This window comes from Anomaloglossus baeobatrachus, chromosome 4 (genome assembly GCF_048569485.1).
Source record: "Anomaloglossus baeobatrachus isolate aAnoBae1 chromosome 4, aAnoBae1.hap1, whole genome shotgun sequence".
NCBI classification, from domain to species: Eukaryota; Metazoa; Chordata; class Amphibia; order Anura; family Aromobatidae; genus Anomaloglossus; species Anomaloglossus baeobatrachus.
This window is the reverse complement of record NC_134356.1, coordinates 25,197,473-25,221,595: the sequence shown is the minus strand read 5'-3', so window position 1 is coordinate 25,221,595 and position 24,123 is coordinate 25,197,473. Positions and strand designations below refer to the sequence as shown.

At 52.2% G+C, this 24,123-nt stretch overlaps 1 protein-coding gene across 1 annotated transcript in view; it reads right to left on the bottom strand.

The window, feature by feature from the left end:
- Positions 1-24,123, bottom strand: part of DENND11 (DENN domain containing 11) — a 51,394-nt gene that overhangs the window by 14,897 nt on the left and 12,374 nt on the right. The window contains exons 2-3 of the mRNA XM_075343897.1: positions 23,322-23,421; positions 20,961-21,119 (exon numbers count right to left, since the gene is read on the bottom strand). Of these exons, the coding sequence (XP_075200012.1) occupies positions 20,961-21,119; positions 23,322-23,421 (259 nt within the window). The remainder of the gene's footprint in view (positions 1-20,960; positions 21,120-23,321; positions 23,422-24,123) is intronic.

The window sequence follows — 24,123 nt, the reverse complement described above, 5'->3', positions numbered from 1 at the left end:
CTAAAAATAAAATGTAATACAAAGAAATAAAAGTAACAAAATGTAAGAACAAAAAATAGCAACAATAAAATATTAATTATGTGAAAAAATAATATTTAGCAAGTAAATCAAAAGAAATACAACGAAAGAAGGGAATTTTGTTTACTTACCGTAAATTCCTTTTCTTCTAGCTCCAATTGGGAGACCCAGACAATTGGGTGTATAGCTTCTGCCTCCGGAGGCCACACAAAGTATTACACTTAAAAGTGTAAACCCCTCCCCTCTGCCTATACACCCTCCCGTGCATCACGGGCTCCTCAGTTTTGGTGCAAAAGCAGGAAGGAGGAAACTTATAAATTGGTCTAAGGTAAATTCAATCCGAAGGATGTTCGGAGAACTGAAAACCATGAACCAAGAACAATTCAACATGAACAACATGTGTACACAAAAGAACAACAGCCCGAAGGGAACAGGGGCGGGTGCTGGGTCTCCCAATTGGAGCTAGAAGAAAAGGAATTTACGGTAAGTAAACAAAATTCCCTTCTTTGTCGCTCCATTGGGAGACCCAGACAATTGGGACGTCCAAAAGCAGTCCCTGGGTGGGTAAAAGAATACCTCGGTAAAAGAGCCGTAAAACGGCCCCTTCCTACAGGTGGGCAACCGCCGCCTGAAGGACTCGCCTACCTAGGCTGGCATCTGCCGAAGCGTAGGTATGCACCTGATAGTGTTTCGTGAAAGTGTGCAGACTCGACCAGGTAGCCGCCTGACACACCTGCTGAGCCGTAGCCTGGTGCCGCAATGCCCAGGACACACCCACGGCTCTGGTAGAATGGGCTTTCAGCCCTGAAGGAACCGGAAGCCCAGAAGAACGGTAGGCTTCAAGAATTGGTTCCTTGATCCACCGAGCCAAGGTTGACATGGAAGCCTGCGAACCCTTACGCTGGCCAGCGACAAGGACAAAGAGCGCGTCCGAGCGGCGCAGGGGCGCCGTACGAGAAATGTAGAGTCTGAGTGCTCTCACAAGATCTAACAAGTGCAAATCCTTTTCACATTGATGAACTGGATGGGGGCAAAAAGAAGGTAAGGAGATATCCTGATTGAGATGAAAAGGGGATACCACCTTAGGGAGAAATTCTGGAACCGGACGCAGAACCACCTTGTCCTGGTGAAACACCAGGAAGGGGGCTTTGCATGACAGTGCAGCTAGCTCAGACACTCTCCGAAGTGATGTGACTGCCACTAGGAAGACCACCTTCTGCGAAAGGCGTGAAAGAGAAATATCCCTCATTGGCTCGAAAGGTGGTTTCTGAAGGGTCGTTAGCACCCTGTTCAGATCCCAGGGTTCTAGCGGACGCTTGTAAGGAGGGACTATGTGGCAAACCCCCTGCAGGAACGTGCGTACCTGCGGAAGCCTGGCTAGACGCTTTTGAAAAAACACAGAGAGCGCCGAGACTTGTCCCTTAAGAGAGCCGAGAGACAAACCCTTTTCCATTCCGGATTGAAGGAAGGATAGAAAAGTGGGCAAGGCAAACGGCCAGAGAGTAAAACCCTGATCAGAGCACTAGGATAAGAAGATCCTCCACGTCCTGTGGTAGATCTTGGCGGACGTTGGTTTCCTGGCCTGTCTCATAGTGGCAATGACCTCTTGAGATAACCCTGAAGACGCTAGGATCCAGGACTCAATGGCCACACAGTCAGGTTGAGGGCCGCAGAATTCAGATGGAAAAATGGCCCTTGAGACAGCAAGTCTGGTCGGTCTGGTAGTGCCCACGGTTGACCCACCGTGAGATGCCACAGATCCGGGTACCACGACCTCCTCGGCCAGTCTGGGGCGACGAGGATGGCGCGGCGGCAGTCGGACCTGATCTTGCGTAACACTCTGGGCAGCAGTGCCAGAGGAGGAAAGACATAAGGCAGTCGAAACTGCGACCAATCCTGAACTAAGGCGTCTGCCGCCAGAGCTCTGTGATCTTGAGACCGTGCCATGAATGCCGGGACCTTGTTGTTGTGCCGAGACGCCATTAGGTCGACGTCCGGCTTCCCCCAGCGGCAACAGATCTCTTGAAACACGTCCGGGTGAAGAGACCATTCCCCTGCGTCCATGCCCTGGCGACTGAGAAAATCTGCTTCCCAGTTTTCTACGCCCGGGATGTGAACTGCGGAGATGGTGGAGGCTGTGGCTTCCACCCACAGCAGAATCCGCCGAACTTCCTGGAAGGCTTGCCGACTGCGAGTGCCGCCTTGGTGGTTGATGTATGCCACCGCCGTGGCGTTGTCCGACTGAATTCGGATCTGCCTGCCTTCCAGCCACGGCTGGAACGCTTTTAGGGCTAGATACACTGCCCTTATCTCCAGAACATTGATCTGAAGGGAGGACTCTGGCTGAGTCCAGGTACCCTGAGCCCTGTGGTGGAGGAAGACCGCTCCCCACCCTGACAGACTCGCGTCCGTCGTGACCACAGCCCAGGATGGGGGCAGGAATGATTTCCCCTTCGACAAAGAAGTAGGGAGAAGCCACCACTGAAGGGAGGCCTTGGCTGCCCGAGAAAGGGAGACGTTCCTGTCGAGGGACGTCGACTTCCTGTCCCATTTGCGGAGAATGTCCCATTGAAGTGGACGCAGATGAAACTGCGCAAATGGAACTGCCTCCATTGCTGCCACCATCTTCCCTAGGAAGTGCATGAGGCGCCTCAAGGGGTGCGACTGGGCTCGAAGGAGAGATTGCACCCCTGTCTGTAGTGAACGCTGTTTGTCCAGCGGAAGTTTCACTATCGCTGAGAGAGTATGAAACTCCATCCCAAGATATGTCAGCGATTGGGTCGGTGTCAATTTTGACTTTGGGAAATTGATGATCCACCCGAATCTCTGGAGAGTCTCCAGAGCAATGTTCAGGCTGTGTTGGCATGCCACCCGAGAGGGGGCCTTGACAAGAAGACCGTCTAAGTAAGGGACCACCGAGTGTCCCTGAGAATGTAGGACTGCTACCACTGTTGCCATGACCTTGGTGAAGACCCGTGGGGCTGTCGCCAGGCCGAAAGGCAGTGCCACGAACTGAAGGTATTTGTCCCCGATGGCGAAACGCAGGAAGCGCTGATGCTCTGGTGCAATCGGCACGTGGAGATAAGCATCCCTGATGTCGATGGATGCTAGGAAGTCTCCTTGGGACATCGAGGCGATGACGGAGCGGAGAGATTCCATCCGGAACCGCCTAGTTTTCACGTGTTTGTTGAGCAGTTTGAGGTCCAGAACGGGACGGAAAGATCCGTCCTTTTTTGGCACCACAAACAAGTTGGAGTAAAAACCGTGGCCCCATTGCTGAAGGGGGACAGGGATCACCACTCCTTCTGCCTTCAGAGTGCTCACCGCCTGAAGAAGAGCATCGGCTCGCTCGGGGGCGGAGATGTTCTGAAGAAACGAGTCGGAGGACGAGAGCTGAACTCTATCCTGTAACCGTGAGACAGAATGTCTCTCACCCATCGGTCTTGGACATGTGGCAACCAGGCGTCGCAAAAGCGGGAGAGCCTGCCACCGACCGAGGATGCGGTTTGGGGAGACCGAAAGTCATGAGGAGGCCGCCTTGGTAGCGGTTCCTCCGGCGGTCTTTTTAGGACGTGACTTAGACCGCCATGAATCAGAGTTCCTCTGACCCTTCTGTGGCCTGTTGGACGAGGAGAATTGAGACCTGGCTGAGGGCCGAAAGGACCGAAACCTCGATTGTACCTTCCGTTGTTGAGGTCTGTTTGGTTTGGACTGGGGTAAGGACGAGTCCTTTCCCTTGGATTGTTTAATAATTTCATCCAATTGCTCGCCAAACAGGCGGTCGCCAGAAAATGGCAAACCGGTTAAGAACTTTTTGGAAGCAGAGTCTGCCTTCCATTCACGTAGCCACATGGCCCTGCGGACTGCCACTGAATTGGCGGATGCTACCGCCGTACGGCTCGCCGAGTCCAGGACAGCATTCATGGAGTAGGACGCAAACGCCGACGCCTGAGAGGTTAAGGACACAACCTGCGGAGTAGAGGCACGTGTGACTGCATTAATCTCAGACTGACAAGCTGAGATAGCTTGGAGTGCCCATACGGCTGCGAATGCCGGAGCAAAGGACGCGCCTATAGCTTCATAGATGGATTTCATCAGGAGCTCTATCTGCCTGTCAGTGGCATCCTTGAGTGATGAGCCATCTGCCACCGCAACTATGGATCTAGCCGCCAGTCTAGAAACTGGAGGATCCACCTTGGGACACTGAGCCCAACCCTTGACTACGTTAGGGGGGAAGGGATAACGTGTGTCATTAAGGCGCTTAGTAAAGCGCTTATCCGGAAAAGCTCGGTGTTTCTGGACCGTATCTCTGAAGTTGGAGTGATCAAGAAACGCACTCCGTGTACGTTTGGGAAACCTAAATTGGAATTTCTCCTGCTGAGAAGCTGACTCCTCAATCGGAGGAGCTGGAGGAGAAAGTTCTAACACCTGATTGATGGACGCTATAAGGTCGTTTACTATGGCGTCCCCTTCAGGTGTATCAAGGTTGAGAGCGGCCTCAGGATCAGAATCCTGATCTGCCACCTCCGCTTCATCCTCCAGAGAGTCCTCATGCTGAGACCCTGAGCAGTGTGATGAAGTCGAGGGAAGCTCCCAGCGAGCCCGCTTAGCCGGTCTGGGACTGCGGTCCGTGTCGGAGTCCTCACCGTGGGACCTATGAGTCGCCCCAGGAGCACTTTGCTGCGCCGACCGAGGGGGGTCTGAGAGCAATGATTCAACAGTGCCCGGGGCCAGTGTTACCGGTCTGGACTGCAAAGCTTCTAGTATTTTAACAGACCATCTATCCATAGACTCAGAAACTTTGTCAGCGAATACTGCAAACTCTGTCCCTGTCACCTGGACAGTGGCAACAGGTGGTTCCACCTGGGCCGAGGGTCCCACCGGTGGCTGAGGCTCCGGCTGAGTGAGTGTCACAGGGGCCGAGCATTGCACACAATGAGGGTAGGTGGAACCTGCAGGTAGCATAGCCGCACATGAGGTACAGGTTAGCAAAATAGGCCTGTGCCTTGGCACCCTTGCTTTTTGCGGACGACATGCTGTTGTCTCCTCTTAGCGCAATCAGTGAGGGTATATAGCCAAAAGCAAATAGTGCGGCCGTACAGAGTAAATGTATACAATATAAGCATATAAATATACACTTCGGCCAGCACCTAGTAACAGGTGCGGCTTACCGACCGCCCTCAGCGGTTGTGTGACCACCAGATTCCCTGCCTGGGCCTCCCAGAGCTGTGGAGCTCGGTGTTGTCTCCCCTCTGAAGTTCTCCAGCGTCAGAAGTGCTGAAAGGAATGGCTGTTCTGAGAGGAGAAGGGAGCCGTGGGCGTGCCTCAGAAAGTGCGGGAACCTGGTGCCCCACGGTGCTCAGTGAGGGGGGAGGAGGATACTAAGTATGCTCCAGCCCTCAGCGCTGACGTCCAGTGCAGCGTCCCGCCCTTACCCCTGACTGGCAGGCCCGGGGGCGGGAGTATGCGGTACTAGGCCGCAAAAGCCGGGGACTAAAGTTATAAGCGCGGCCGCCAAACAAGCTTGGTCAGCGCGGTAGTCCCGGCGCACAAACACACCCAGCAGCTGCTGCAGCGTCCATTACACAGGCGCTCTATGCGCCGTCCCCAAGGGGACACAGAGTACCTCAGAGTAGCAGGGCCCTGTCCCTGACGATACCCGGTCTCCTGTCCAGCAGATTCCCCCAGGGGCTGCGGAGGGAGCCCGGTCCCAGAGCATGGTGACCGGTTAGGATCCCACTTCACCCAGAGCCCCTAAGGGATGGGGAAGGAAAACAGCATGTGGCTCCAGCCTTTGTACCCGCAATGGGTACCTCAACCTTAACAGCACCGCCGACCAGAGTGGGGTGAGAAGGGAGCATGCTGGGGGCCCTGTTATGGGCCCTCTTTTCTTCCATCCGATATAGTCAGCAGCTGCTGCTGACTAAATTGTGGAGCTTGCGTGCATGTGTCTGCCTCCTTCAACACAAAGCATAAAAACAGGGGGGGGGCGGAGCTGGACATGGCCGGGTAAAGACGTGTTTCTCTGGAGCTCCTGCTTATAATCCTCCATAACGCCGGCTATTATACATAAAATGGGCAAATCATCGGCCAAGAAGGGCAAGCCCTGCACCCCAGGACGGCCACCTGCTCCCCTGAATAATATTGGAGCCTACTTTACCCGCTCCAAAGAATCGGGGGCAACCTCGCAGCCGGAGCAGGAATTGCGGCCTGCAGAATCTGAAATGGATCCTGCCCCTGTCCGGATGCCTGAGGATACAGCAACTTCGGGGACCCGAGAGAAGGGTGACACAGCTGAGATCCCCCATGATGCGAGAGGGCCCACCGGGAGACCCACAGCAGCGGTGAGCAAGATACAAAGCCCTGCGGCGGGGGAACTAGTGAAGCTGCAGACGCCATTCCAAGATGGCGCTCACCTACCTGAACCGCAGCCCAAGGGTCCGGTGCTGGAAGACGGGACACTCGCAGCCGCGGCCTCGCCTGCCTCACGCGCCGCTGCATCGCCGATGGGAGCGGTGAGTCCTCGCAGCCCACCAGCAGCTGGTGTCGGCGGGATCAGGGAGTTATCGGTGTGCGGCCGTGGATTGCACGCGAGGTCAGGCTTAGGGGATGAGTCACCGCTCCAGCCTCAGACTCAGGGAGAGCAGGCTCCACGCAGAGCGGCTGAGGCCCAGACAGGAGCAGCAGATACCCCTAACAGACTGCCTGATCACAGGCCCCCAGTGCAGGGCTGGAGGGGGGACCTGCTGACGAGGGCCCATATCAGTAGTGGCAACAACAACACAAGCCACACTTCCTGGCCAAGGGACACACAACCCCTGGGGGGTCCAGTGATTGGAGGGGGACTGCATGAATCCAGGGAGACGGCCACTGAGTTCTGGGGGACGCCCCAGATGGAAATACCCCCCACCTCACCCAATAGTTGGTGCACAGGATCCTCCTGGGCTGAGAGCCTGGGGGACACAGACGGGGTTCCGGAAGGGGGTGTACTGATGCCCATGAATAAAGGGCCCATGGTATCAGGGGCAGCCCCACTTCGTCTTGTAACCGTGTCACCATCATGGAGCGGCATAAATAATCCCCAAAGTACACAGCAAATGATATACGGTCCAGTTGTGCAGGACTCTTTCAGTGCATACCCCAATATATCCTACGCTGCAGCCTCGACAAGTGAGGACCGCCCGGCGTCCTTGGCAGACCTGCGATCACTGCTGCAAGCGATCCCCACCAAGAATGACATTGCAGCACTGGCTAATCAAGTGGTGGCGGAATGTAAGCAAGAATTTATCCAGCTGCGATCTGATCTTTCCTCACTCACCCATAGGGTTGATACCCTCACTGAGCAGCAATCAAATTCACAAGTCTCCATACAATCTATCCAAGAGACAGTACAAAATCAGTCTAAGCAGCTATTTGCCCTTCAACAACACGTTGATGATCAGGAGAACAGAAATAGAAGGAACAATTTAAGAATCAGAGGCCTTCCTGAGTCTATAGCTGCTCCGGACATCCCCGGCGTCCTCCGTTCCATTTTTAATAACTTGTTAAAGAAACCGCCGGGTGCCCCTCTAGAGCTCGATAGAGCACATAGGGCTCTACGTCCCCCAGATCCGGATGATCCCCGCCCAAGAGATGTGGTCTGTAGGGTGCATTTCTTTGCAGCAAAGGAGGCTATTCTACAGGCAGCCAGGAAGAAACCAAACTTGTCATACAATGGATCTGCCATCCGCATAATGCCAGATCTCTCCAGGCACACTCTAGCCCAACGTGCTACTTTGAAGCCCCTTCTGGATGTTTTGAAAGAAAAGGGACTTCCGTTCCGGTGGGGGTTCCCATTCTCCTTGGCGGTGCAAAAAGACTCTCAATGGCGGGTCCTGCGCTCCCCGGAGGACCTCCCGGCGTTCATCAGGAGCCTGTGCCTACCTACAATCCCTATAGCGGCCTGGCCGACTACTCTGCTTCAGACCTGGACCCCCAGGGAAAGGATCACATCCACCAAACCAACCCCATTCCCGGGGCCCAATAGGGGCCTGCCTCCAAGAGGAGAACGGGGCCGTGGGGCAGGACGCTCTCGATACCCGACATAGAGAAGCCCTGAGGCCGTGTGCGCCTTTATGACTTATTCTATACACAGTTATTTACAGTTATTTACAACTAAGTGACTTTCATCTGCTGCGTTTAAACCTATTCATTGCCCGTATTACATTAGCCATCAATACCTTAGCCGGTGCTTATGGTTATCTTTAATATTTTTAGTATATCCGGAGTTCTGTTTTGCTTTGCTATGTCTGACATCCTTTTTCCCCAAATAGGTGGGGATCCCCTGTCCTGCCAAGCAAAGGCGGATATGTTCCCTAGGAACGTTTGTTCGAATCTAGTTTATTATACAAGGTTTTGTGCTCTGATGTTCTCTTTGTCTTCTTCTTCGCTATACTCTACTTCTTTCAACCCTCTCCCTCCTTCCTCTCTTGGCGGCCGGGCTGATCGTGTTCGATCCCCTCTCTCATGTATCTTTAATGTCACACTCTCTTATAGATGGCGGACCTGACTATTGCCTCTTTTAACGCCAGGGGCCTCAATGTTCCGGAGAAACGAACACAGATCCTGTACCACTTCCATAAACAGAAGGTGAGCATGGTGTGTTTCCAGGAGACCCACTTCAAACAAGGGCATGCCCCCATTTTCAAAAATAAGTATTATCAGACATGGGTATCCTCAGACAACCCGGATTCCCGATCTAAAGGGGTGGCGATAGCCATCCATAAATCCCTCCCACATCAAATCCTAAAATGTACGACTGATAGTCTTGGACGGTACATCATCCTCTCGCTGAAGGTAGGGGATCAAACACTCACAGTCATTAACGCATATGCCCCAAACCAAAAGCAAGATAGCTTTGTCACCCGCCTGGTAGACGTTGCGGTCCCTCTGATACAGGGTACAGTGGTTCTATGTGGCGACCTCAATGTCACCCTCGACCCCACATTGGACAACTCCAGGGGGAAATCTAACATTGCTTACAGCACAATCAAACGTATTAAAAAAGCTCTATTGCGTATTCAACTGTTCGACACCTGGAGACTGAAACACCCGTCCGACAGAGATTATAGTTTCTATTCCCACACTCAAGACTCATACAGTCGCATAGACTATATACTTTTACAACATAACGCTCTCCCCTGGATTCGACACACTGGGATGGACAACATACTATGGTCGGACCATGCTCCGGTCTATTGTACAATTGAGATACCCTCCCTCTCGACCCCCAGGGGTTCGTGGCGGCTTAATGAGTCGTTGCTGTTGGATGAGCTCTGTGTTTCCGACGTTCAGACCTCTATCACGGGGTTCGTAACAGACCACTTAACTGATGACACAGCCCCCACTTATAAGTGGGAAGCATTGAAATGTGTCATACGAGGTATTTTTATTAAGCATGGGTCCCGAATCAAAAAAGAACGGGCCCAGGATATAGTAACAGCCCTTCGTAGGGTCTCTGAACGTGAGCTTATCCACAAACGAGCACTATCGGCCGCGAACCTACAGGCCCTTTTACAGGCCAGGATGGAGGTCAAAAAGTTGTTGGATTCCTCATATAAGCGCCTGATACAGGTAGGGAAAGGGAGGTTTTATGAGTTTGGAGATAAACCGGGCAGGTTACTGGCCAACGCGTTGAGAGAGGGAAGAGCCCACACCCTTATTCCTTGCATCAAGAATTCACGTGACGAACTACTCTACGCCACCCCCGACATCTCCAACACGTTTCATGACTATTATTCCAAGCTATATAATTTACCTGTCGAACCCTCTGAGTCGAGTGCCGAGTGCCCCTCAATGCCCTCACCCTTTAAGCGCCTTGGTAGCTCCACAATTGAGGACCTGGAAAGTCCATTTTTATTGAATGAATTGTTGATGGTGATCCGTGATACACCGGGTAATAAGAGTCCTGGACCTGACGGATTCCCCGCTAAATTTTATAAAGCCTTCTCGGAACAGTTAGCACCCTTAATGCTCCTCTCTTTCAACTCAATCTCGGACTCGGTCCCTTTCCCGCCCCATTCAACCACGGCCCATATTTCTCTGATTCGTAAGGCCGGAAAGGACCCCACAATATGTAGCAGTTTCAGACCGATATCACTCCTTAATGTAGATTTAAAAATCTATGCCAAGCTTTTGGCAAATAGACTGGGCCCTTTGCTTCCTGACCTGATCCATCCAGACCAGGTCGGGTTTGTCCAGGGCAGAGAAGCTAGGGACAATACTATAAAGACCTTAGACCTAATCCAACATGCGCACACTAAAAAACTCTCCTTGATGTTGTTATCTTTGGATGCTGAGAAGGCCTTCGACAGAGTCTCATGGCAGTCACTCTCACAGACATTGGAGCATATGGGCCTGGGACCCATTTGCTCCTCTAAGATTATGGCTTTATATCACTCTCCGACTGCATACATTAAGATTAATGGCACTCTGTCGAGGCCCTTCCCCATCCGGAATGGGACCCGGCAAGGATGCCCCCTATCACCTTTATTATACGTATTAGTAATGGAACACTTACTGTCGGCCATTAGGGCTAACCCGGATATTCAGGGCATTCGGGTTGCCAACCGGGAACATAAATGTGCCGCGTTTGCCGATGATCTCCTTATTTATTTATGTAACCCTCTTACATCCCTCCCGTCCCTGCTAGTGGAGCTAAACCGCTTTAGTAAATGGTCCAACTTCAAAATCAATTTTGACAAGTCGGAGGCGCTGAATATCTCTCTGCCCCACACAATGGTAAACGCCCTAAAACCAAGCTTTCCCTTTAAATGGCCATCCCATGGTAGCATTGAATACCTGGGCATAAAGATTCCCTCCGACCTGAATAGGCTCTTTCAATTAAACTATCAAAGTTTTCTGTCAAGACTCGAGGGAGACCTAGCCTCATGGCAAAAAGGCACTCTTTCGTGGTTTGGCAGGATTGGCGCTCTCAGGATGACCGCCCTGCCGCGATTACTGTACCTGGTCCAGACGGTTCCGGTATATATCCCGGCAACATATTGGGCCAAGATACAACACATATTTAACCAATTTGTCTGGTCCAAAAAACGTGCTCGCTTGAGATGCAGCGTCTTAACCAGGACCAAAAACGCGGGGGGAGCAGGTCTGCCCGATTGTAGGCGATATTATATGGCAGCCGCTTATGCCAGGGTCTTGGACCTTTTGCACTGCTCTAGGTCTAAGCTCTGGGTCTGCCTGGCACAGGATCTGTGCCCTTTATCGACATCGACCTTGCCGTGGACCTGGCCCCTCCTCACCAAGCATAAAATTGAGATGTCCTATAGTACCAAACAAACACTACGAACGATACACTCTATATCATCACGCAACCTCATGATCCAGCCTAGGGGACCCCTTATGCCACTAACTGACAACCCGGAGTTTCTACCGGGAGCGTCGTCTAACAACTTTCTGGGACGCACGAAGCTAAACCCCCTGAGATTAAACCAGGTAGCTTCGGGAGGATCCCTCCTTCCGCTCCGGGAGATTGTAGAGAACCGCAACTTCAAACTGCGGTTCCACTTTGAATATGCCCAGCTCAAACATTTCATAACCTCCCAGGACATTGACAGAGCCCACCACTTGCCCCAAACGCCTTTTGAAAACCTTTGTAGTGGGTCCTCTGATGCACGCCATGCAATCTCAAAGGTGTACAAATGTATGACGAACGCGGCGGAGACGTCTCCCCCCCGCTTCTGTGCGGCATGGGAGGCGGAGCTCGGCCAGACTTTCCCTGAGAATCAGTGGAAACGTTGTTTCCGTTTGACCCACAGGTCCGTGGTGGCCACCAGGATGCAAGAAACCAGCTATAAAATACTTTCTAGATGGTATAGGGTCCCAGCATCTCTTCATGCATGGTATCCCGAAATTCCTGACACGTGCTGGCGCTGTGGAGCGCAGGGGGGCACTATGGCGCATATCTGGTGGTACTGCCCGAGCTTGTCGGCCTTTTGGAATAAAATACTGGCGGCCATTCATGAGGTTACCGGGGTTGCGGTCCCGAGTCGCCCAGTGGCGGTATTATTGTACATCTTTAATGTATCCGAAAAGGTCTATAAAAATTCTATCCTAGGCCATCTTCTCCAGGCAGCCAAGACAGTGATCCCACGACGATGGAAGGACTCTGCTCCCCCTTCGTTGGAAGAGTGGGTAATGGAGGTTAATGTGATCCACCGTATGGAGGTGGTGATGGCCCAGTCACGCGGGCAGACAGTGGAGACAGCCACCAAATGGTCCCAGTGGGAATCTTTTCTGTCTAGTAAAAAATTCTTGGATCTAATGTAACTCCTGAGGAACAAGCACCCCGGCCCCCTGTGAGGTAAATCCTGGGATATGAAGAGGAATTATGACTAGAAGTCATAATTGCTCTCATCACTCCCTGGCAGTGCCCCCCCCCTCCCTTCTTGTTCTCAAATGTCCAGCATCTGTGAAGGTGTCACATCCCACTTACACCTCCAACAGCCATCTCCTCTGATATGGAGATGAGATGATGTGAGGACAATGGACCCAGGATGACTCCCTGCCGTCACCCTGTAACAAGAGTTGTATCTCATTAGCAAGGCTTGGAAGTAGCCAGACAGAACGACTCCAGTAAAAAATGGTTCATATCTCGCAAGCCATATCTCCGATAAATATGGCAACCATAAAAATGGTGTTTGCGCAGGCGGACGATGCTGGCACACCTTTTTTATGGAAGGGGGAGCTTGGGAAATACCCCAGGCGTGATATCAGCCATATGGGAACTCGTAGACAGGTCATGAGTCCCCTCGTTCTGTAGCTAAATTCATAACTGTCACAATGAGAGCATTGGCGTCCGCCTACGACGCTCCCAGGCAAAGTTATGGCCAATATCCCCTTTGCTGGATAATTCTGATCCATGCAGGGGGAGTGGCAGTGCTTCCCTGTGAGGTCACTAAGGTAGGAGGGGACCTGGATCTGCCCAGGTTGATAACCCTACTTCGGCCATTTTCCAGTGTTCTTCTGCTCGGGGGCCTGGTTGGGAAACATCTGTGGGAAGAATCCTAGAAACCTGGTCTACAGCGCCCCCCTGTGGCCAGACACACAAGGTAACTGATGTAATTGTATACCTGTTTGTAACCCATGCTTTATCTGTAACTGTACTCTGACATATGTATATTCTGTAGATTCCCTATTGTATATATTGTAGTTTCTAGTGTGCTTTAGGCTGATTAAATTATATAATTAATCTTGGGCTGTTCTGTTATCTCGATCTTGAATCCCACGTCTGTGTGTTCGGCTAAGTTACCGTAAATCGGTTGGTGGCAGCGAATTGTGCCAAGGATTATTGTGGGGAGGCCAGTGAGATTCGGGGAGATTTTATATATTCCGCCCGCGGAGGTCGGGGGAATATATACCCTACTCTCACCGGGGACCCTTCAATAATCGGCATAAGTAGTATAGCGGCCTCCTTGCTTATTGTCGGGCAATTCCATAATTGGCCTGACTATAAGAGGGGCGCTAGAGAGCGCATCACGTGCTCTGTCGGTCGGGAGGTATAAAGGAGGGGTGACCCCCCACTTGTTACCCCCCGATTGTGACGTACTGGTAGCCAGCGCGGGGGATTTCTGAGTGACCCCCCCGGTGGTTTGTGACATATTGGTGGTAGCGGTGGGATCGAGATAATAGTGTGTGTGAGTGTGAGACCCATACTCCCAGACACTAAAGACTGCCTGCAGCAGCTGTGGCTGCTGGGGTCTTCAGACTAGCTCAACACTAGAGTGTCAGAGTGCAGATACTGTAAGGTGTGTGGAGGCATCAGGTGTCAGTTCTGTGTCAGTGACCAAAAGTCTGCAAGAATGGCTGATGGCACCAGGAGCAGAGCTATGCAACTGGCCAATGCTAAGGCAGGAGCCGAAGAGAGGGAGGACGGTGCTGTGGACAGCAATGAGGAGGTTGCCCACGAGTCCTCCAGGAGCTCGACGCCAGAAAACCGTTCTGCAGAGGACAGCGCACAAGCTGGCAATTATGGACAAGATGAGGAGCAGCTCACCCAAGGGTCCTCAACGAGCCAGATGCCAGCCCTCCGCTCTGCAAGGGACAGTGAATCACCAGGCTCCGCAGCGGGCCGCAGATCACCACGTGCCATTCCACCGAGCCTGGGAGGCTCGGATAGCCTTCTTCAAATGGCTATGGCCCTTCTCCAGGCTGGAGACCAGGAGGGCTACAAGGGACTCCTGGCAGAGCGCAGGGCAGAGCGGCAAGCAGCGCGTGAAGAGCGCCAGGCAGAGCGTGACTACCAGCTGCAGCTAGCTCAGCTCCGGCCCTCATCAGCCACACGTGACCTTCAAGACACCAAACTTCCAAAGGTCCGTGTTGAGGACTTCCCAGTGCTGGAGAAGGATGGAGACTTGGACTCTTTCTTGACTGCTTTTGAACGGACTTGCTTGCAGCACCATCTGAACAAGGACCAGTGGGCCAAATACCTGACCCCCCGTTTAAGGGGTAAGGCCCTGGATATCCTTGGGGACTTGCCTGCTGAGGCAGATCAGGGCTACGACACCATCAAGCGGGCCCTGATCCAACAGTACAACCTCACTCCAGAGTCCTACCGCAAGAAGTTCCGGAGCCTACAGAAGGGACCAAAGGACTCCTGGGCTGACCACCGGCGGGCACTTGCCCGAGCTGCCGACCACTGGACCCAAGGCCTGCAGCTTTCCACCGGACCGGAGATCCTGGACTTGTTCATCACGGAGCAACTCTTGTGGAACTGCCCTGAGGATCTCCGCCAGTTCATCCGAGACCAGAAGCCAAAGGGGTCCACGGCTACAGCTGCCCTTGCCGATGACTACACCAACAACCGGGCCCCTGAGGCCAGGAGAGCGGCCACCAGCAGCACCTGGAGAGGGGGTAAGATGAATTCTGCGACTGCCCCACCTGCCCCTAGACTGCAGGGGGTGTCCCCCTCAACTCCCCTCTCCAGGCCCGTGGCGGAACCAAGACGGTGCCACCAGTGCAACCTACCTGGACACTTCAAGGCCATGTGCCCTCAGCGTCCCAAGGCCCCGGCTCCGTCCCCGTCCCAAGGGCCGCCCAAGGTGTATTGTGTGGGTGGGGGTGGTGGTAGGTCCCTGGACAGCTTCCAACCTGTCACCGTCGGCCAGTCTGTGACCATAGGACTGCGAGACAGCGCCTCGGAGGTGACTCTGGTGCGGCCTGAGATGGTGTCCCCCCAAGACTTGATCCCTGGAAAAACCCTCGCTGTCTCCGGGATTGGAGGCATTGACCCGGCGCTGCCTGTTGCTGACATTTATGTGGACTGGGGCGCAGGGCGAGGGGTGAGGGAGGTGGGGGTAACTGATCGGATCCCTGCAAACGTGCTACTTGGGACAGATTTGGGGCAGATAACCTCCCAGTTTGGGCCCCAACCAAGGGCTGAACCTTCAGCCCGTACTGACATGCCTCCGGACAATGTTAATGTGTTATCTATGAATGATGTAAGGGAGGAGGGAGTGAACTCTGATATTTCTGCTTGCATAGACACCATAGACACACACACAGCTGCAGCTGTGACAGGGGAGGGGGTCAGAGAAAGGTGTGACAATGCCTCTACAAGTAACCAGCCTGTGAGCTGGGATCTGTTGCCCTCTGCAGGGATAAGCAGAGAGCAGGGTGCTGCAGGGGGAGGACCAGTGTGTGGGGTGGGGGCTACCACAGCAAATGTGGGGTCCCCAGAGATTTCACAGCGGGGTTCTGTTGCTGCAGGAGGGGAACAGGCAGGTGAGATTGGGGCCGGTCCAGGAGCGGAAGTGCTCCCAGGTAAGATCTCGGTGCAGGGTTCCCCCACAACCGGGGTGTCAGGAAGCCAGGTAGGTCTGCCTGAACCGGCGACTTGGTCAGGAACGGAGGAGGAGCAGGCACGACCCACGGTCGCAGCGGCTGTGGCCGCTGTCACCCGCAGTGGGAGTGCTGGAAGCCAAGGGGCCTCCCGGAGGTCCGATAGCTCTTCCCCTTCTGACCAAGTGGCAGCCGAGTCAGGTGGAGGCCAGGACACAGGTCCCGGGGTACTGACCGAAGATGTGACAGTCTCGTCGATTCTGGCCACCTCTGGTCAGGGGTTTCAGGCAGCGTTAGAAGCTGACGACAGCCTGAAAGCTCTAAAGGAGCAGGCGGCACAGCCTCCCTCGGACTCGGACCCGGAGCGAGTGGTCTGGGACCAAGGACGGCTGTACCGGGCCACGGTCCAGCAGGGTTCACCGGAGGCGTGGCCCAGGGACCGACAGTTGGTGGTACCCTATCCGTTCCGGACGGAGTTGTTGCGGATCGCACATGAGATTCCGATGGCCGGACACCTAGGGATCGCTAAGACCAAGGCCAGGTTAAACCAGCATTTCTACTGGCCAAAAATGGGGGCCGATGTGGCTGCCTACTGCCGTTCGTGTGAAACCTGTCAGAGAGTGGGGAAGGCGGGGCCACACCCCAAAGCCCCACTAGTATCTCTGCCAATCATCGATGAGCCTTTCAGGAGGGTGGCTGTGGATCTGGTCGGCCCGCTGGCCATCCCCAGCAGCTCCGGGAAACGCTTCATACTGACGGTAGTTGACTATGCCACCCGGTACCCAGAAGCAGTGGCCTTGTCGTCCATTCGGGCTGACAAGGTGGCCACCGCATTGCTGGAGATTTTCTCCCGAGTGGGTTTTCCCCAGGAAATGCTCACCGACCGGGGGACCCAATTCATGTCCCAGCTGATGGAGACCCTCTGTAAGCAAGTCCAGGTGCGACATCTGGTGGCCAGCCCGTACCATCCACAGACTAATGGCCTGTGCGAGCGGTTCAATGGCACCTTAAAGCAGATGCTTAAGATGTTGGTCGACTCCCATGGGCGTGACTGGGAGCGGTATCTCCCACACCTGTTATTTGCTTACCGGGAGGTTCCACAGGCCTCAACAGGATTCTCACCGTTTGAGCTCCTGTACGGGCGACGTGTGCGGGGCCCCCTGGCTCTGGTGAAAGAGGCTTGGGAAGGGGATTTGGCCACCCCTGGAGTGTCGGTTATCGAGTATGTCATGCGCTTCCGGGACAGAATGCAGGCCTTGACGCAACTGGTACACGACAATATGGCTCAAGCCCAGGCCGATCAGAAGCGTTGGTACGACCAGAACGCTTGTGAGAGGACCTACCAAGTGGGTCAAAAGGTGTGGGTACTGGTCCCCGTACCACAGGACAAGCTTCAGGCAGCCTGGGAAGGCCCATACCTCGTGTACCAGCAGCTCAACCCTGTAACGTACCTGGTCACCCTGGACCCCGCCCGTGGAAGGCGAAAGCCCTTCCATGTGAACATGATGAAGGCACATCATGAGCGGGAGGCATGTGCGCTCCCCGTGTGCAACCTGCCCGAGGAGGGAGAAGCGGAAACCCTCTTGGATATGCTAGCCCAGGTTAGGGCAGGCGGATCCATTGAGGATGTGGAGGTTGGCCACCAGCTCTTGGAGGACCAACGGTCCCAGCTGTGGGCCACCCTCCTCCCCTTCCGGGGGTTGTTTACCAACCAGCCCGGAAGGACTGACTTGGCTGTCCATCACGTGGACACTGGGGATCATCCCCCGATCCGGCGTTCAGCATATCGGGTCTCCCTGGAGGTGCAGCAACACATGCGCCAGGAGATTGACGAGATGCTGGAGCTGGGGGTGATCCAGGCATCCAACAGCGCTTGGGCCTCGCCTGTAGTCCTCGTCCCTAAGAAGGACCGAACCACTCGGTTCTGCGTGGACTACAGGGGGCTCAATGCTGTCACGGTCGCCGATGCGTACCCAATGCCACGCATCGATGACCTGCTCGATCAGTTGGCCGGGGCTCAGTACCTGACCATCATGGACCTGAGCCGGGGATATTGGCAGATCCCCCTGACTCGCAAGGCCAGGGAACGCTCTGCCTTTATTACCCCATTTGGACTGTACGAGTCCACGGTGATGCCATTCGGGATGAGGAATGCCCCTGCCACTTTCCAGCGGATGGTCAACACCCTGCTCAAGGGACTTGAAGGGTACGCGGCCGCGTACCTGGATGACATTGCCGTCTTCAGTCCCACCTGGGAGGACCACCTAGAGCATCTAGCACAGGTGCTCAGGCGGATCCACCGGGCAGGTTTGACCATCAAGCCGGGAAAGTGTCAGCTGGCCATGAGCGAGGTCCAGTACCTCGGTCACCGGGTAGGTGGGGGAACGCTGAAGCCCAAGCCTGAGAAAGTGGAGGCCATCGCATCCTGGCCCACCCCCAGGACCAAGAAGCAGGTGATGTCCTTCTTGGGGACCGCTGGGTACTATAGGAGGTTTGTTCCATGCTATAGTAGCCTGGCAAAGCCCTTGACGGACCTCACCAAGAAGAAGCTGCCCTCTGCAGTCGATTGGACAGTGGACTGCGAGACAGCCTTCCGGGCCCTAAAGGACGCCCTGTCCAGCCCGCCCGTGCTACAGGCAGCCGACTTCACGCGGCCGTTTGTAGTACAGACCGACGCCAGTGACTTCGGCCTCGGTGCGGTGCTCAGCCAGGTGGACTCTGCGAGCCAAGAGCACCCAGTCTTGTACCTGAGCAGGAAGCTGTTACCAAGGGAAGTGGCCTATTCTACAATGGAGAAGGAGTGCCTGGCCATAGTGTGGGCCCTGCAGCGTCTGCAACCCTATCTATACGGGCGCCACTTCATCGTGGAGACGGACCACAATCCCCTCAGCTGGTTGCACACCGTCTCTGGGACGAATGGGCGATTGTTGCGATGGAGCCTTGCGCTCCAGCAATACGACTTCACCATTCGCCACAAAAGGGGCCGTGACCACGGTAACGCAGACGGGCTGTCCCGACAAGGAGAGGTCGCGGACGGGCGCACGGGGGAACACCGGAGTGTGCTGCCCCCTAGCGCCCTCAAAAGGGGGGAGGTGTGAGGTAAATCCTGGGATATGAAGAGGAATTATGACTAGAAGTCATAATTGCTCTCATCACTCCCTGGCAGTGCCCCCCCCCCTCCCTTCTTGTTCTCAAATGTCCAGCATCTGTGAAGGTGTCACATCCCACTTACACCTCCAACAGCCATCTCCTCTGATATGGAGATGAGATGATGTGAGGACAATGGACCCAGGATGACTCCCTGCCGTCACCCTGTAACAAGAGTTGTATCTCATTAGCAAGGCTTGGAAGTAGCCAGACAGAACGACTCCAGTAAAAAATGGTTCATATCTCGCAAGCCATATCTCCGATAAATATGGCAACCATAAAAATGGTGTTTGCGCAGGCGGACGATGCTGGCACACCTTTTTTATGGAAGGGGGAGCTTGGGAAATACCCCAGGCGTGATATCAGCCATATGGGAACTCGTAGACAGGTCATGAGTCCCCTCGTTCTGTAGCTAAATTCATAACTGTCACAATGAGAGCATTGGCGTCCGCCTACGACGCTCCCAGGCAAAGTTATGGCCAATATCCCCTTTGCTGGATAATTCTGATCCATGCAGGGGGAGTGGCAGTGCTTCCCTGTGAGGTCACTAAGGTAGGAGGGGACCTGGATCTGCCCAGGTTGATAACCCTACTTCGGCCATTTTCCAGTGTTCTTCTGCTCGGGGGCCTGGTTGGGAAACATCTGTGGGAAGAATCCTAGAAACCTGGTCTACAGCGCCCCCCTGTGGCCAGACACACAAGGTAACTGATGTAATTGTATACCTGTTTGTAACCCATGCTTTATCTGTAACTGTACTCTGACATATGTATATTCTGTAGATTCCCTATTGTATATATTGTAGTTTCTAGTGTGCTTTAGGCTGATTAAATTATATAATTAATCTTGGGCTGTTCTGTTATCTCGATCTTGAATCCCACGTCTGTGTGTTCGGCTAATAGTTACCGTAAATCGGTTGGTGGCAGCGAATTGTGCCAAGGATTATTGTGGGGAGGCCAGTGAGATTCGGGGAGATTTTATATATTCCGCCCGCGGAGGTCGGGGGAATATATACCCTACTCTCACCGGGGACCCTTCAATAATCGGCATAAGTAGTATAGCGGCCTCCTTGCTTATTGTCGGGCAATTCCATAATTGGCCTGACTATAAGAGGGGCGCTAGAGAGCGCATCACGTGCTCTGTCGGTCGGGAGGTATAAAGGAGGGGTGACCCCCCACTTGTTACCCCCCGATTGTGACGTACTGGTAGCCAGCGCGGGGGATTTCTGAGTGACCCCCCCGGTGGTTTGTGACACCCCCTCTCTTCTTCAGACGACACACATCATCTTTTCGAATGGCCTTGGTCCAGCGGACAGTGTATTAGCCCCGGTCACCGCGCTCTACTTTCTATTTTTCCTCCTTTCTCTCCGACTTACGCTATCTTTCCTACATCTCATGACTGCTATTCTCCCCTGTCTTTCCTCCCTGTGTTACTGGTTTCTACGGTTTAAAATGAGGATCCATGTGTTACCGTGATGACCTATAATCCATTATGACTCCTATGACAGTTTAATTTTGTCCAGATGTTTGATGAAAACTATCTATCATTACATGGTCCCATGCTCTTTTACTGTATGCTTATGAAAATTCAATAAAATTTTAAATTGAAAAAAAAAAAAAAAAAGCATAAAAACTGGGGAGCCCGTGATGCACGGGGGGGTGTATAGGCAGAGGGGAGGGGTTTACACTTTTAAGTGTAATACTTTGTGTGGCCTCCGGAGGCAGAAGCTATACACCCAATTGTCTGGGTCTCCCAATGGAGCGACAAAGAAAGTAAAAGTTATAACACCAAAATAAAATCCAAAAAGGAAAAAAAAAATAAAAATAAATAAAATATTGAATTTGGCATCTTTACAGTGTCATTGTCACCAAAATAGGTGTAATAGGGGTATCAATAAGACACATGGGCCCCCCTGCTACACACAGTGCAGCAGTTTGGTAGGCTTCCTCAGGGGGACGTACCGGACTTGGTTCTCCAGAAAGTGCATGTAGCGGTACAGGAGGGTGTAGGACGGGGACAGGATACCCACAGACTTCATCCGCGCTCCTCTCTCCAGCTCGCTCTCCACCGGCATGTTGGCGAAGCACGCCAGCCCAAAGTAGCCGCCTTTACGAAAGTAACTGGGAACCAGCGGGAAAAGAAAACATTACTTGGTTGTTTATTTTATTTTTACCCAAAAATGAAAAGCGTACTGTTTGTGTTGTGAATACATTTTCCAGTTTGGGGCTCCCTCTTATGGTCAGTGCTGGTGGTGCACTTGATTTGCGGAATGAAATCCACACACCTGTAGAGGACTGGCAATCAGGGTCAGATTGGGACTATATAACAGTAGTTTTCTTTTGTTACTTGGCGGTGCTTAATGGTCTCCAGTGTGTTAAGGACATTCTGTAACCAGCCCTGCTCACTACCAGAACTTCTCTCAGATAAGTGGTCTTTGTACCTCTGCTGTTTGTTTTCCACTTTCTTGGAGTTTTTTTCTGCTTTGATACTAATGCTTGATTCCTATTCTACCGTGTGGAGTTCTTGGTGGAGTTGGATCATTTCCTGCTGGGAGTGTCTGTATACTTAGCTCCTTGATTCTGCAAGGTATTGGGTTTGTCATGCTTGGTATTAATTCAGTTCCTCATCTATATTAGTGTTTTTGGATTTTAGTAACATCAGAGTGCTGATACAGTGGGGGAGAGGTTGTGTAACCGGAGGATTTTTCAATATATCAGAAGTGCTGGTATTTATTAGGGTTTTTTATGGTTGCAGACAGTGCTCCTTCCTTTTCTTTCCTGTAAAGATACTTTGGGCCTCACCTTTGCTGAATCTGTCTTTTCTAGCTTTGTATTGTGTTTTCCTATAGTAGTCTTTACATGTGGGGGGCTATCTATCTATCTTTGGGGACTGCTTCGAGGCAGATTAGCTTTCTTATATCTCTATCTGTAAGAATATTTAGTTCTCCGGCTGTGTGGAGACGTCCAGGCAATCGTAGGCTCGTCGCACGGCTACTTCTAGTTGTGTGTCAGGATTAGGTCTGCAGTCCATTAAGGTTCCAGCCACTTTGTTACCATTTGGGATTCTGCATTTTTTGATCCTCCTCGGTCCCTGAATCTTAACAGTTTGTCTACTAGTAGCGACCATTATCACAGGGGTTCCATGCATAATAGGCCGGTCAAAGGGGTAGGAAGAATTTTTATTGCAAATTACCCCAAAATGCTGCAATCCTCTGTCATTCCTCCTGGAAACATTTGCATCAATTAACACTTGGGTGATACCATTTGTCCCTGGTCAAAAGGGAAAAATCTCCACACCTTCCCCATCAGGATTAATTGGACCAGACTATGTAGGGCAGTGTTTCCCAACTCCAGTAATCACAGCCCCCAACAGGTCATGGCATCACCTGTGCAAAGCTAAAAAAAACCCTGAAACCATGACCTGTTGGGGGCCGTGAGGACTAGAGTTTGGGAATCACTGATGTCATAATTGGGTGTTACTATTCCTCCTGGTCGGGGTGTGTGTCCCCGATAATATCAGCCCTGATTGTGTGAGGAAACCTCCCTTTGACAAAAAGAAAGGTCTATATCAATTTTTATAAATATTTCCAGGAACAATAACAGAGTATACAAGTAGTTTTTTTTTAAACTGTCAATAATTAGAACAGTTGCCCTCAGCAGCCAATCACAGGGCAGAATTTTAAAAACGCAGAATTTGAATTAGAAGCCGCACTGTGATGGTTGTTACGGCAACAAGGGCAGTTATTCTTCTCTGGCAGTTTCAAAAATCAGAGGATTCTATATGCAAATGACGCAGATCACATGATATGCAAATCTGCCAGCATTTTTAATGTACATTATAAGCCCCGCCCAGAAAGATTAGCATGCGCCACACCCCATATCAGTTTGGCAGGACCTAATTATAGCTCCTCCTACCTCCATTAAAAACATTAGCTTTTTTTGCGCCATTTTTTTCTAGTTAATGATCCGCAATCATCAGCTTTCGAGAAAGTTTTGTGAAATGATGAGGGGAAGAAAAAAAAAAAAAGCGTTTTTTGTTTTAAAAACAAGGACTTGCGAGTCGGCGGCGAATATAAATGGAGAGTGCATGTAAATAATGTATGGGAACCAATATCCAGGCGCTGCCGGAGGAACGGAGACAAATATTTGCATGTAAATATTTTATGATTTTACACGATGACTGAAGACATCGCCGAGAGGAGGAAACAAAGAGGGGGAACGCAGCTTTATACGATGGGATAATGTCATATTGTAGCTTATAACGACCCTCCCCCAATAATAAGAATATCACAAGTCACCGCATGTCGCCTTCCTGCTACTTACATGAAATCTGACTGCACCCGGTGAGAGCCGCTCGCCATAGACTTGAATTCCACTCCTTCTAGGTCGATGTCCTGGGGCAAACACCACTCCACAATATTCCCTGGAGAGAAAAGGAACAAATCAGTCCAGGGAAACGAAGAATCAGAAAATAGGAGATTTCAGCTCTGAAGCCTGCAGAATAGTGAGTGCAGCTCTGGAGTATAATACAGGAGGTAACTCAGGATCAGTAATGTAATGTATGTGCACAGTGACTGCACCAGCAGAATAGTGAGTGCAGCTCTGGAGTATAATACAGGAGGTAACTCAGGATCAGTAATGTAATGTATGTGCACAGTGACTGCACCAGCAGAATAGTGAGTGCAGCTCTGGAGTATAATACAGGAGGTAACTCGGGATCAGTAATGTATGTACCCAGTGACTGCACCAGCAGAATATTGAGTGAAGCTCTGGAGTATAATACAGGAGGTAACTCAGGATCAGTAATGTAATGTATGTACACAGTGACTGCACCAGCAGAATAGTGAGTGCAGCTCTGGAGTATAATACAGGAGGTAACTCAGGATCAGTAATGTAATGTATATACACAGTGACTGCAGCAGCAGAATAGTGAGTGCAGCTCTGGGGTATAATACAGGAGGTAACTCAGGATCAGTAATGTAATGTATGTACACAGTGACTGCACCAGCAGAATAGTGAGTGCAGCTCTGGGGTATAATACAGGAGGTAACTCCGGATCAGTAATGTAATGTATGTACACAGTGACTACACCAGCAGAGTAGTGAGTGCAGCTCTGGGGTATAAT